We start from the raw sequence: 15,077 nt of genomic DNA on the forward strand, positions 1-15,077 counted from the left end.
ACAAGAGCGTCAAAAAAAGAACAAAATCAACAAAAGAAGCATAAACTGGGTCTCGGACAAATACAAAACTGTGTTGGAAGAGATTAAGGAAGACCTAAGTAATGGGAAGACATCCTGCACTCATGTTTCAGAAGATGAACACTGGTGTTTTTTTTTGTTGTTTTTTTAAAATATATATTTTATTGACTTTTTACAGAGAGGAAGAGAGAGGAATAGAGAGTTAAAAACATCGATGAGGGAGATTTATCCATCAGCTGCCTCTTGCACACCCACTACTGGGGATGTGCCCGCAACCAAGGTACATGCCCTTGACCGGAATCGAACCTGGGACCTTTCAGTCCACAGACCGACGCTCTACCCACTGAGTCAATCCAGTTTCGGCAAGATGAACACTGTTAAGGCAACAAAGTCCTCAAATGACTACTGACTCAGTGTAGTCTCAATCAAAACCCTATCTTTGTGTGTGTGTGTGTGTGTGTGTGTGTGTGTATAAATTGATAAACTAGTGATAAAATTCATATGGAAATGCAAGGGACCCTGAACATCCCAAACCATCTTGAAAAAGGAAAACCAAGTTTAATGACTCATACTTTCTGATTTCAAAATAATTACTAAATAAACTATAGTCATCAAAGCAGTGTGGTGCTGGCCTAAGTACAGATGTGTAGGTAGGTGAGTGAAACAGAATTGAGAGTCCAGAAATTTAAATACTCACATTTATGTTCAACTGATTTTGGGCAAGATAACTCAATGGGAGAAAGAGTGTTTTTTTTGTGTTAGGACAATTGCATGCCCACATACAAAAAGACTGAACTTGGACCCATTCATTACATTACACATAAGAAAACAAATGCATCAGAGGTCTAAAAATAAAACTAAACTTTAAAACTCTCAGAAGAAAACACAGGAGTAAATCTTTGTGATGTTAAGTTTGGCAAAGCCTTCTTGAGTATGACATCAACAGCATATGTAATAAAAGAAAAAAAAACTATACACAATTTGATTTTTATCACAATTGAAAACCTTACTGCAAACAAAACCATCAAGAAAATGAAACGAAAACCCACAGCATGAGAGAAAAAATGTGCAAATCCTTTACTGGATAAGAGACTTCTATCAAGAATATGTGAGGAACGCTCATAACTCAGCAATAAAATGATGAAATACCCATTTAAAAAGCAAACAAGGGATCCGAATAAACGCTATAAACTACTCCATTTATCCCGAGTGTCCACAATAACTAATCTATGGAGACGGAAGGAAGATGAATGCTTGTCTTGGGTGCGAGGGTGAGGACTGGGAGTGACTGCGGCTTCCTCTAATGTTAGACGTGGTGAGGGTTGCACGAGGCTGTGAATCAACTAAGAACGACTAGCCTATGTGGCCCCGACAGGGAACCGCACACTGTAAGGGCGTGGGCTGTGTGGTAGGTGACTCACACGGCGTGAAGCTCATTAAAAAGCTTGCGCTCGGGGACATGCTGGGAGCACTCTGAAGCCGGCGTGTCGACCACGAGGCCGGCGTGTCACGTGGGCTCTCCCACACGTGTCTCCCTCCGCCCGCTGCCCACCGGTGCCCAGTTCTGCGCACATGACCAACTGACCTCACGCTGAGCGAGGTCCTCCCTGGCGGACCGTCTCACACAAACCTGACTCAGCAGCAGCAGCCACAGGTGCCACGTCGGGGGCGGGGGCTGCACAGGTGCAGTGGGGAAGCAGGACAATGGCTGACAGCGCACTTTGTAATAGAAAGTGTTTGTGGAGCTCGATGTTACACACGGAAACTAAGCTTATGTGTTAGCCTTTGCAAAAAAAAAAATGGATAGCCTGATAGTGAACACCACGTGTAAAAATATAAACTGAAACCAAAAGGCTGCCCATGTCCCCCAACGCCACGCGCCTCCCCGCAGGTGGCGGCTAAGGGAGGACGGGTGAGCAGAAACGAGTTGTTCTCTATCAGCGTGGGGAGCTGGGGACCACCTTTCCTGCTCCCGGGAGGCGGGAGGGACGGAGCACGCTGGCAGCACAGCCTGCTATTCGTGCTGGCTTAGTAAACCGCGATGACTTTCTTCTCTCATTTCGACTCACCAGGTCTATGGGCTCCACCGATGGCTGGCTCGGCTGGAACACCGGATCCTCGTGTTCTTCCTCGTTCGCTTTGGAAGGCATTTGCTTAGAAGGGAGCAGGTTATACCACAGGGTGAAGACCTCACTGGAAAACGGCAAATCGGCCAGACTGATCTGAGTCCCGGCCTGTGGGAGCGAGAGGAAAGAGAGGAGAGAACGTGTTTAAATCCATATTTGCTCCTGATATAACAGATTATGGGGCAAGCTTGTTTTAGGATTAAACAAACAAACAAAAAAAGCAATATTCGTGATATAAATCATCACATTTTTTAAAAAAACCTGAAGATGTCTTACGTTTCCAGGTGTGACTGAGTAAGACATTATCCCAATCTAAAAGCCAACTCCGGCCCAGCCGGTGTGGCTCAGTGGTTGAACGTCAACCTATCAGTCAGTCACTGGTTTGATTCTCTCTCAGGGCACAGGCCTGGGCTGTAGCGTGATCCCCTGTGTAGGACGTGCAGAAGGCAGCCGATCAATGACTGACTCTCATCAGGAATGTTTCTATCTCTCTCTCTCCCTCCCTTCCTCTCTGATATCAATTAAAAAATATTTTTATAAAATAACAAAAAAGTAAAAGCCAATTCTGGGATTGGTTTGTGAGATACTGTTTTGCCACAACCTAATGACTAAGCATGCAACATTTTATAAGTGTGAAATTGTTATTTTTAAAAAAGTTTAAAAATACAAATACAAATGGCTGCGTATAAACCATAATACATCTTACGTCGTGATGAGCGATCTGATTATTATTTACAAAATTCCATTATCTACTAAAAATGTAAAAAATAACAAAAACTCCATTGTGATTCTTAAATGAGAAATTAGAAAGATTCTTAACTAAATTAGTAGAATGTAAAAAAAAAGGGGTTGAAAGCTTTTATATTTTACCAAATCATATTAATAGTTTATCTTTGCTTCTTGCTTTTTTAAAAGATTTTGTTAATCCTCACCCGAGGATATTTTTTCATTGAATTTTTAGAGAGTAAGAGGGACAGACAGAGAGAAAGAAACATGGATGTGAGAGAGGCACATGGATAGGATGCCTCCTGAACACACCCCGACCAGGACTGGGATGGCGCCTGCAACCGAGGTATGTGCCCTTGACCGGAATCGAACCCTGGATCCTTCAGTCTGTGGGAGCCACGTCAGCCAGGGCATCTTTGCTTCTTTCTAACTGTCTTCACTGCCAGACAATACCGGGTATTTTACAGACAGACAAAATATTAACCAGAGATCTTTCACTCCACCTCCATGCGTCCTGCGGAGAAGGGCTCGGTGAGACCCTCCGTTCATCTGGCCCATTTGGGCACCGCGTTTCACGGGTGTGGAAGGGCTTTCTGGCGTGACGCACACGGAGCGTTAAAGTCGCCGTCAGCTGCACGCAGTCTCCCACTTTAGCGTTTAAATATCACATTGCCCTAACGGCGCGCCTATCTTCCTCCATGCTCCCCTACCAGGCCTGGAGGGTGAGCCCAACACAGGGACGCTTCACTCAGTGTCTCGCTCAATTTAAGTCTGCGACAGTGAATTAGTGTGGGGTTAAGTGGTGGCTGTACATTACCCCTCTCTGCAGTTCTTTATTGAAAACTAGTGGCCCGATGCACGAATTGAAGATTTGTGCAAGAATGAGCCTTCCTTCCCCTGGCTGCCGGCACCGCCTTCGCTCCGGCCAGAGCTGCCTTTCTGTTCCAGCCCAGAGCCAGAGCCGCCTGTCTGCCTTCCCCTGCTGCCCAGAGGCCCGGGGCAGCTGGGGTGGCGTGGACTGCCTGTGTCCCGCCCCATCCCAGGCTGCTCAGCGCCTGTGTATGCAAATTAACCCACCTTCTTCGTCAGGTTAATTTGCATACGCACTCCTGATTGGCTGGTGGGCGTTGTGACGATATGGTCAATAGCATGTTACTCTTTTATTAGGCAAATTGGGGCAACCATACCTTTTTTATAAAAGTGATGAGGATTTCATGAGATGTTACGCACAGAGCACCCAGCACAAGACTCGTACTGAGCAAACATGCTCCAAGGCAGGGGTCCTCAAACTTTTTAAAGTGGGGGCCAGATCACGGTCCCTCAGAGAGCTGGAGGGCCGGACTATATGAACTACTAATTCCTACTGTAACACCTCGGCTGCGCTCACTGCCCAAAAAACCTGGCGGGCCGGATCAGACTCCTCTGCGGGCCGCATGTGGCCCGCGGGCCGTAGTTTGAAGACGCCTGCTCCAAGGTGACAGACAGACAGAGGTCAAAGGGTGAAGAGGGAAAGCAGCCTGCACAGAGTCACCACGCAGAGGCAGAGGCCACAGGTGTGGAATAAGAGAACGGAAACCTGAGACCATCCTTCACACGGAAACTGCGACAGCCCCGGTCGGTGGTGGCACCGGGGCTGGCCCACAGCCACAGAAACACGCCGCGCCGGGCGAGGGGGCGGGGAGCGGGCACCCACCAGGCACTCCTCGGAGCGGTGCGCGCGGGCGCAGCACAGGTCCACCCGCAGCGTCTTCTGCTGCAGGGCCGCCTGCGCGATGGCCACGCGGAACACGTCGCCGAACACCAGGGGCTCCGCGGCCGCGCGCACCTTCGTCCGGAACAGACAGCTGACGTCCGCGGAGGAGGGCAGCAGGGCGACCCTGAAGTACCTGCGGACACCAGAGAGCGACGACTCGGGGCCTGTCCGCGTTCTCCCCCTCTGGCAGGTCCCGGCCCGGCTCCCCGGAGGGACCTGGGTGACCGTGCGAACGCCGCCGGCGGGGGTGGACGGCCGCCTTTCGCTCTTCGCCGGTCTTACTTACACTTTGGAAGAATGAGGTATCGGGAAGGCGTGCAGATTCCGGAGCTGAGCGATCCTCACCATGAAGCTGGCCCTTTTCCCGTCGTATCTGCGGACAGAGAAGCTGGTGAGGGGGAGCCCAGGCCGGCGGGCCCCCACTGAATGCTACCCCGCCCCCGCCCAGCACAGCCTTTACCTGAGCCCGATCTGCACCTGCGCCGTCTCCATGACGACGCCAGCATCCTCTTCACCGTAGGCAATGTCTCCCATGTCACTGGGCCTGGAGCCGGAGACAGGGCTCAGTACAGGAGCTCGGTGGTGAGGCCCCATCGGCCACTGACCGCCTGAGGGAGAGCCCCGATTCCCGCACGCCCCGCCCGCTGACCCGGGCTCACTCAGCTCTCCCTCACCTTGTCAGGGGGGTCTGTCTCCCACCCCTTAAGGGAGCGGCTCCCTGGTGCCTCCCTGGGGTCTACTGCCCCCGACACCTCCTCGGGAGCTGATGCCACGCAGGCGCCAGCCCTGCAGCATTCTCACCCACGTCAGCGAGGGCTCAGGAAGCTGTCTGAGGAAGGACAGCCCTGCTCGCCCCCTGTGACATGTTCCTCCCTGGCTGACATGCGTGTCTGTCCCTGTGACATGTGTCTGTCCCTGTGACATGTGTGTCTACCCCTGGCTGACATGCTGCCCCTCCCTGGCTGACATGTGTGTCTGTCCCTGTGACATGTGTCTGCCCCTGTGACACGTGTGCCTGTCCCTGTGACATGCATGTCTGTCCCTGGCTGACATGCTGCCCCTCCCTGGCTGACATGTGTGTCTGTCCCTGTGACATGCATGTCTGTCCCTGGCTGACATGCTGCCCCTCCCTGGCTGACATGTGTGTCTGTCCATGTAACATGTGTGTCTGTCCCATGACATGCATGTCTATCCCTGCCTGACACGCTGCCCCTCCCTAGCTGACATGTGTGTCTTTCCCTGTGACATGTGTGTCTTTCCCTGTGACATGCTGCCCCTCCCCGTGACACGCTGCCCCTCCCTGGCTGACATGCGTGTCTGTCCCTGGCTGCAGACCATCTTGGACACAGAGTGACCAGGCACATGCCCAGGCACATGGTTCCTCAGTGCTGATGGTGGTGGGACACCTTGGCCCAGATCCACACGCGGGCTGGGGGAAAGGGTGATGGGGGCCCCATGCACGGGAGCCTCACTGTTTCACGAAGGCTTCGTAGACGCCACTGTCTCCCGCCACCGACTCGTCCGACACGGCCGCCGACACGCACGCCGTCCTCTCCCCGAGCAGGTGCGCGCCCCTCCTCTTCGGGGGCGGCTTTTCCGCGTCTGGGGGGGCGCACGCGTGAGTTTCTTATCAGGACGCGTTGGGTATGAAACACACACACACACACACACGGTGCGGGTCTGAGCTCGGAACCGCAATCCCCGCCGGAGGAGGAGGAGGTCACCACTCCAGCCCACGGTGGGGACCGAGGCTCCAGACTTACACGCCCCAGGCCGGCTCCCGGGCCGGCTCCCCCCTGTCTGATGGGGAAGTGGCTTTCCTGCGCCCGGAGCCAGGCAGCAGCACACGAGCCACAGAGCCTGCTGAGCCCGCCTTTGCCCCACCCCAGGCCCCGGGCAGGTGGGGTCTCATCTTCAGGGACTGAAACCACGCCAACAAGACGGATTCTTCTCTCTCTTTAAACATCTGCACACTTATTAGACACTTAACCCAGGGACACTTATTCGACTCCTAGGACCACGAACACCAATTAAATATGCTCCTCAAAACGCAGGAAAATGCTCGCGAGGAGCCGTGCTCCCGCCTGTCGCAGACACGGTCCCGCGTGCAGGTGCGGACAGGGTGGACGGCACCAACGGCACCGCCTGTCCTCTCTGCGGCCACGTCCGCTCCGCCGAGGGGCGCCCTGAGGGAAATCTCCCCTCCGGTCTGGGAGCGGATGCGGAGGAAGAGCTGCTGTGTCCCCCGCCCCCCACCCCCACCCCGGGCTGCAAGGAGCTCGCAGGCCGGCAGGTGGCCCCGGCCCTGCGGCTGCCCTCCCGGGCGGCGGGCAGCGTGTCTGTGGAGCGTCTGGCCGGAAACAGCACCGTGTTTGTGCAGAGCCCCTGGCACCGGGGAGCCGAGTGCTGACGGCCTGGCTCCGGCCTCAGGCCCGCCTGGACAGAGAGCCCTTTCTCGGCCGTGTTCTTCCAGAACCGGAAGCCGCCCCACGTGTCCCGGGTGCACACACACGGGCAGGTCACGGCCACACACAGGGTGTCCGGCGGCAGGACAGAAGCCGGCGAGAGGTCACCGCCAGGGAAGGCGATGCTTGTGCGATGCAGAGAAGTGTCTAGGGATCTCACCTAACGCTCCGCGGACGAAGCGAAACAGAGAGCAGCGGGAAGAGGGGGGACCGCCCCGGTCTAAGGGGGACACAGCCCTCCCGCCGTTCCCCTCCGGCCGGCGACGCCCCCGTACCTGCGGCGGCCTCGTCGAACGGCTCCCGGGCGCCTTCCCGCGGGTCCCTGTCCTCCCCCGTGCCCGCGCCCGCGCCCGCGCCCGCCTCGGCCTCCAGCAGCGCCGGGCCGTCGCCCAGGCCCATGTCCGCCAGGCGGCCGCTCAGCTCTCCGTCCTCGAAGTCGGCGGCGAAGCGGTGCAGGGGGGCGTCATGGGGCGACGCGGGGAACGCGCCGTCCAGCACCAGCGGGGAGCCGGGCGGCGACAGGGAGGACAGCGAGGACCGGGAGGACAGGGACGTCACGGACTTGGGGGCCTCGGCCGGCGGGGGCGCGGGGCCCGGGGCGGCCGGCCCGCCGGGGCCGCCCTGGCCGGGCGACTTGGCCACTTCGTTCTCGTGGATGGTGGTGATGGGCCCGGCGGGCGCGTAGCCGCCCTTCTCCTGCAGCAGGAAGTCCAGCCTGTGCTGGTAGTCCGCGTCCAGCGGCTCGCCAGGGCTGCCGTAGTAGAGCTCGCCGGAGCTGAGCGAGCTGAGCGAGCCCCTGCTGGAGGCCAGCGAGCCCAGGCTGCTCCCGGAGGACATGGACAGGGTGCTGGCGGAGAGGCTGCGGGGGGAGAGGCGCAGACTGTCAGAACGGGCGCTCCAGGCCGGGGGGACAGAACTTCCCGCGAAGGGATTCTTTTATTAAAAAAATATATATATATATATATTTCATTGATTTTTTTTACAGAGAGGAAGGGAGAGGGATAGAGAGTTAGAAACATCGATCAGCTGCCTCCTGCACACCCCACACTGGGGATGTGCCTGCAACCAAGGTACATGCCCTTGACCGGAATTGAACCTGGGACACTTGAGTCTGCAGGCCAATGCTCTATCCACTGAGCCACACCGCTTAGGGCCCATGATGGGATTCTTCATGAACACATCCACCTGGCTCTCTGCTACTCTTTAAGCAATAACCCTACTCTGATTCAAACCATCCCCCTTCCGCAGCAGGCACAACAGCGGGGTTCAAAACCCTGTTGGTAATCCACCTGCACAGGTACCCAGAGAGGCTGTGGTTTACACACAGGCGGGTGAACGGTGCACAGTGCGAGTGCTGTCACTCTGCGGAAAATGATGCTTTCTGAGAGACGAGGCGGGTGAGGGAGACGGAGCTCACAGAATTGGGCTCACCCACCTTCCCTCCTCCCTCGTGTGTATTAAATAGTGACTATGTCCTCTTAAAAGAAGGGCTCACGTGGAGAAAAGACGGCATTGCCCTATGTGTGTGCTGAGGCCAATGCGCCTGCTTCCCACTCCACGTCCCTAATGTGTTTCAAAGGCTCAGGAAAGGGAAGCCTGTGCGACCTTCAGCTCGGCCATTGGACTAGCCCAGCGGTCGGCAAACTCATGGGTCCACAGAGCCAAACGTAAACAGCACAACGATTGACATTTCTTTTGAGGACCAAGTTTTTTAAACTCAATCTTCTAACGCCACTTCTTCAACATAGACTCGCCCAGGCCGTGGTGTTTTGTGGAAGAGCCACACTCAAGGGGCCCAAGAGCCGCCTGTGGCTCGCGAGCCACAGCTTGCCGACGGCGGGGCTAGCATGACTTCCGTTCCTTCCTTCTAAAGGGCCGAGCAGTAGGAGAACAGTAATCAGAGGCGGACAGAGGCGCTCCTGAGCGGAGCCGGGAGGAGACGGCCCCCGGAGGCCAGGAGACTTGCCTTTTCAGCTCTGAGTGCAGGTAAGTGGTCAGTTTGGTCGTTTCTTCGAGCTTCTGGAGCAGCTCCTTCCTGCGCTCCTCCAGTTTCAATCTAGAAAAAACCACAGGAAGGAATGTTGACTTTCAAACGACGATGACAGACCATGGAGACCGAGGGAAGGTTATCATCATACAGGCGTTACGTGCCATGGGGGGGGGGGGGGGGGGGGGCAGTGAACTTGATGGAGAGGGAGCAGCCCTGGCAGGAAGCCAAGTGGGCAGAGCGCCCACGGCCCCGCCTCGTCAGCACACCTGAGGATGCTGTGAGCCTGGTTCGCTAGTTTTTCCTTCCTTCCTTCCTTCCTTCCTTCCTCCTTCCTTCCTTCCTCCCTCCCTCCCTCCCTCCCTCCCTCCCTCCCTCCCTCCTTCCTTCTTTTAAAGATAACCCATAGAATGGGGGAAAGTATTTTATGTACTTATTTATTTATATATTTTATTGTGGGTTTTGTTTTGTTTTGTTTTGTTTTTTACAGGGAGGAAGAGAGAGAGATAGAGAGCTAGAAACATCAATGAGAGAGAAACATCGACCAGCTGCCTCTTGCACTCCCCCTAATGGGGATGTGCCCGCAACCAAGGTACATGCCCTCGACCGGAATCGAACCTGGGACCCTTGAGTCCACAGGCCCATGCTCTAAACACTGAGCCAAACCACTCAGGGTTCTACAGTTTTCTTCAGCGGGGAAAACCTCATGCTCATATGAATTACAGGAGGAGAGGGAGAAGGAAAACAGACACTAACCCAGGTCACAGGCCCCGCAGGCCATGCTGGGCTCACGTGCCTGAAGCAGTGTGACGGCAGAAATAGTCACAGGAGATGGCTGGGCACTGAACTCGCAGGGACTGTGCCCACAATGCCGATCTTAACGTGACGAGAACGCTGGCGGTGAAGGAACCCATCAGCCCACATGTTCACGCCAGAGAGATGTGAGTACAACGTTCCCTCCGTCCGCAGCCCGCCCATCGCCCTCACCAGGCCGTCACGGAGCTCCGTGCTCGGCTTCAGTGGCCCCGGAGGCTGGTGGGAATTAGCCACGGCCCGGTGTCCGCGGACAAACACTGACCACACGCGGAGGGCTCCCGGGCTCACACAGCTGGGGCTGTGCGAGGCCGCCTGTCCCCTAGGCCCTCAGAGGGTGCCCGGCCTGCAGCAGGGGCCAGCAGCATCAGGGCCCAGGCTGGTGCCGAGCTGGCTGTGCGCCCTCGGGAGCGCCCCGCCCAGGCCTCAGCCTTCCCATCTGTGCAATGGGGGCACAGTGCCCCGAGCCTGCCTGGGAGGCCGTGGGGGCGGCCACATGGGCAGAGTGTGTGGGAGGCAGACCGGCCCGCTCAGAGCCTCGGCTGGCAAGGTGGCGACGTAAACACGACCGCCTCCCGTGGGAGAAATGTCCCTCAGTTCCAGCTCCTTTGAAATCGTGTATGTTTCATGCAGTGAGAAAACATGCCCATGTTTTATTTATAGGCATTTTTCCTTTGATGTGCCACCAACACAATTCCATTATATGTTAAAATAAAAAAAAAACACGAATTCTTGTCATTTTGTTTAGGACTTCAAAGGGTGGTAAGTCCTTAATGCACGGCGTTCGAAGGTGGGTTTTGAAAAGGAGCACAGTCCGTGCTTTCTGAATCTCTTAGACATACATCAGAACCCAACAAGGAAGAACATTAACGCAAAGCAGATGAGAGGAAGGAGGTCTGGCGAAGGCCGGGCCTCCTCGGAGCCGCGTCTGAGGCAGCAGCAGCAGCAGCGGCGCTTCCCGGTTACGCCTTCAATCTCAGCAGCGCACAGAACGAAGGCTCCCCTGGCGTGGTAGCGTGCTTCACGCTACAACATAAAATCCGCCTGGCTGGTGTGGCTCAGTGGTTGAGCATCGACCAACGAACCAGGAGGTCACGGGTTCAATTCCTGGTCAGGGCACATGCGGGTTGCGGGCTCGATCCCCAGAGTGGGGCGTGCAGGAGGCAGCTGACCAATGATTCTCTCTCTTCATCGATGTTTCTCTCTCCCTCTCCCTTCCTCTCTGAAATCACTAAAAGTATATTATAAATAAATAAGCAATAAAATGTAGGACCCCAGCCCAGTCACAGGCAACCCCTCTGCTGGCCATGGCTCAGGTACGGCCCTGGGCCTCGGCGGGGGCACTTGGCTGCGGAGCCCTCTCTGTGCTCTTGTTCCCGTGGGCCCATCAGTCCGCTCCCGGAGGCCGGTGTCACTCTCGGGCAGCACCCCCCTTGGTGGGGTCTAACCTGCACCTTCCTCAGGTGGGCGCTCTGCGTCTCTGATGCCGGTTCCTGCACAGGAAGCGACCCCCCGCCCCTCTGCGCCGGGAGCCAGACCCGCTCAGACATCGCCCCTCTAGCGGGCGCACGCCTGTCTCCATGCCCTCCTCCGCCCTGTCTCTCGTCCTCCTGGGGGACAGATCTCAGCTTGTCCCCAACATTCCTCCCACCGGTGCGGCTGCCCTCAGCCAGATGGGGTAGGTCCCGCTCCTGCTGCCAGCCCCTCCTGATTCGGGCCATCCAGAAAGTTCTGTGTAGGCCCATTTTCAGGTCACCTACTGAGTCAGTAAGTCCATTTACGTTAAAACATAAAGGACACTCATACCCCACCCACTTACTTTAAAATCTCTCTCAGGATCAGTGGCAAAAATATTACACAATGACGCGCCAGGGGTGCGGACACGTCCTGAGATGCTGTCATTCAGGGCCTTGCAAACACTGCCAAGCACAGGCCTGCAAGTCCGGTGGCAGCTGCTCCACACCTAGGACACACCGTGCAGCCGGGCTGCGGGGCCACAGCCCGCACAGCACGCCTAGGCCACACGGCGCAGCCGGGGCACGGGGCCACACGGTGCAGCCGGGGCACGGGGCCACACGGCGCAGCCGGGGCACGGGGCCACACGGCGCAGCCGGGGCACGGGGCCACACGGCGCAGCCGGGGCACGGGGTCACACGGCGCAGCCGGGGCACGGGGCCACACGGTGCAGCCGGGGCGCGGGGCACAGCCCGCACAGCATGCCTAGGCCACACGGCGCAGCCGGGGCGCGGGGCACAGCCCGCCTAGGCCACACGGCGCAGCCGGGGCGCGGGGCACAGCCCACGCAGCACGCCTAGGCCACGTGGTGCAGCCGGGGCGCGGGGCACAGCCCGCACAGCACGCCTAGGCCACACAGTGCAGCCGGGGCGCGGGGCACAGCCCGCCTAGGCCACACGGCGCAGCCGGGGCGCGGGGCACAGCCCGCACAGCACGCCTAGGCCACACGGTGCAGCCGGGGCGCGGGGCACAGCCCGCCTAGGCCACACGGTGCAGCCGGGGCGCGGGGCACAGCCCGCACAGCACGCCTAGGCCACACGGTGCAGCAGGGGCGCGGGGCCACATGGTGCAGCCGGGGCGCGGGGCCACACGGTGCAGCCGGGGCGCGGGGCACAGCCCGCCTAGGACACACGGCGCAGCCGGGGCGCGGGGCACAGCACGCCTAGGCCACACGGTGCAGCCGGGGCGCGGGGCACAGCCCGCCTAGGCCACACGGTGCAGCCGGGCGCGGGGGCCACACGGTGCAGCCGGGGCGCGGGGCCACACGGCACAGCCGGGGTGCGGGGCACGGCCCGCGCAGCACGCCGCGGTGCGGAACACGGGAATCACCGGCACGAGCGAACACGCCGTGGTGGAGACCGGGGGCAGAGATGTGGAGGCTCCGGTGGCGGAACATGCACGCCGGCTGTTGTTTTTCAGTGCTCTTTCTCCAAGTGCTCTAAAAAACGGTGGTTTTTAACAGCGGACCTTTAAGAAGTCCTCTCTCTAGAGTGCACGCAACATGACGAGAGAAGTTTGCGGTGGGGTTTAGGCCTCTGGGAGCCTGCACGGGGCTGTCTGTGTCCTCAGACGCCATGGGAATGAGCCGTGGCCGGGGACCGGGAGCACGGGCTCCGGGCTCGGGCGTGCCGTGCTGGCTGCGCACCAGGCCTCGGCCTTCTCATCTGTCCCGCCGAGCCTGCCAGCAAACTCTCTCCAAGCGCTCTTTCTAGAGCACACGCAGATGTGAGGATGCAAAGTACAGTGCGGTAAACACGCAGCGGCCACAGACAGCCAGCGCCGCCATCGGCTATCCCACGCGGTGCATAACTGCGGAGCCCTGCTCACGCGGCTGCCGGCGCCGTGGGCGGGTTACCCTGTGCCTCCGCACGGCCCTCTGACGGCTGTGGCATCGCCAGCTGCAGGAGCCTTTCAGGTCCAGTAAACTCTGAGACCACCGCTGTGTATGCGGCCCGTCACGGACGAGAATGTCCGTACGCGGTGCGTGGCTTTAATGAAGAAATAGCGAGAACATCGGCAGGAAGTGAGATACAGCCTCCGAGACTTGTGAGAAAGTGGGGAGCAACGTGAAGACCTGGCCAGTTGCGGACAAGCAGGAGTTTAAGGCGTCTCGGTAACCGTGCGGAAAGAATCGGAAAGTCCCACCCTTCTCTCTGCAGAGGGTGCCTCCCGGAGCGGGCCTCTTCCCGATATGCTTTGCCGCCACCAGGGGGCGAGCTCAGCCGCCAATGCCCGGAGCCAGGGAGTCAGAGGCCTGGCGGGACAGTGCTGGACGGAGGGCACGGGTCACTGAGTCCTGACCGTTATCATACACGAGCGAACCAGAGCTTAACGGCCAACGTCTAAGCAGTGAGAACAAAGTAAATATTGAGTGCCACTTCATCAGCGATCTTTAAGCGCCAGCCGATAGGAAGCTGATGACAGCAAACAAACCAACGGCCTGCTCCTCTCCCCCGGGACAGCGGGATGGGTGCGTGATGGCTGGACAGGAAGAGCCCTGAGCACAGTGCACCGGAGCAAGAGCACCCAGACCAGGGCCTGGCCCCCCACGGTTGGGGCGCACCCCCAGGTTCCCTGGCCCGGCCCGGCACACCCACCTCCCGGCCGGCGCCCGGCCCGGCGCACCCACCTCCCGGCCCGGCGCACCCACCTCCCGGCCCGGCACACCCACCTCCCGGCCGGCGCCCAGCCCACACCCACCTCCCGGCTGGCGCCCGGCCCGGCACACCCACCTCCCGGCCGGCGCCCAGCCCACACCCACCTCCCAGCCGGCGCCCGGCCCACACCCACCTCTCGGCCAGCGCCCGGCCCGGCACACCCACCTCCCGGCCGGCGCCCAGCCCACACCCACCTCCCAGCCGGCGCCCAGCCCACACCCACCTCCCGGCTGGCGCCCGGCCCGGCGCACCCACCTCCCGGCCCGGCGCACCCACCTCCCGGCCCGGCCCACACCCACCTCCCGGCCCGGCACACCCACCTCCCGGCCGGCGCCCGGCCCGGCACACCCACTTCCCGGCCCGGCACACCCACCTCCCGGCCCACACCCACCTCTCGGCCAGTGCCCGGCTGGGCACACCCACCTCCCGGCCGGGCACACCCACCTCCCGGCCCGGCACACCCACCTCCCGGCCCGGCACACCCACCTCCCGGCCGACACACCCACCTCCCGGCCCGGCACACCCACCTCTCGGCCCGGCACACCCACCTCCCAGCCGGCGCCCGGCCCGGCACACCCACCTCCCGGCCGGGCACACCCACCTCCCGGCCCGGCACACCCACCTCCCGGCCAGTGCCCGGCTGGGCACACCCACCTCCCGGCCAGTGCCCGGCTGGGCACACCCACCTCCCGGCCAGTGCCCGGCTGGGCACACCCACCTCCCGGCCAGTGCCCGGCTGGGCACACCCACCTCTCGGCCAGTGCCCGGCTGGGCACACCCACCTCTCGGCCAGTGCCCGGCTGGGACAACCCACCTCCCGGCCAGTGCCCGGCTGGGCACACCCACCTCTCGGCCAGTGCCCGGCTGGGCACACCCACCTCCCGGCCGGCGCCCGGCCCGGCACACCCACCTCCCGGCCAGCGCCCGGCCCACACCCACCTCTCGGCCGGCGCCCGGCCCGGCACACCTACCTCCCGGCCCGGCGCACCCACCTCCCGGCCCGGAGCAGCCACCTCC

General features: G+C 59.6%; 1 protein-coding gene across 1 annotated transcript in view; it reads right to left on the reverse strand.

The window, feature by feature from the left end:
* Positions 1-15,077, reverse strand: part of WWC2 (WW and C2 domain containing 2) — a 112,481-nt gene that overhangs the window by 18,619 nt on the left and 78,785 nt on the right. Inside the window, exons 10-16 of the mRNA XM_036457308.2 lie at positions 9,055-9,144; positions 7,364-7,947; positions 6,096-6,225; positions 5,084-5,167; positions 4,910-4,996; positions 4,564-4,756; positions 2,088-2,252 (exon numbers count right to left, since the gene is read on the reverse strand). Coding sequence (XP_036313201.1) covers positions 2,088-2,252; positions 4,564-4,756; positions 4,910-4,996; positions 5,084-5,167; positions 6,096-6,225; positions 7,364-7,947; positions 9,055-9,144 — 1,333 coding nt within the window. The remainder of the gene's footprint in view (positions 1-2,087; positions 2,253-4,563; positions 4,757-4,909; positions 4,997-5,083; positions 5,168-6,095; positions 6,226-7,363; positions 7,948-9,054; positions 9,145-15,077) is intronic.

Source organism: Pipistrellus kuhlii, unplaced genomic scaffold (genome assembly GCF_014108245.1).
Source record: "Pipistrellus kuhlii isolate mPipKuh1 unplaced genomic scaffold, mPipKuh1.p scaffold_m20_p_3, whole genome shotgun sequence".
Classification (NCBI taxonomy): domain Eukaryota; kingdom Metazoa; phylum Chordata; class Mammalia; order Chiroptera; family Vespertilionidae; genus Pipistrellus; species Pipistrellus kuhlii.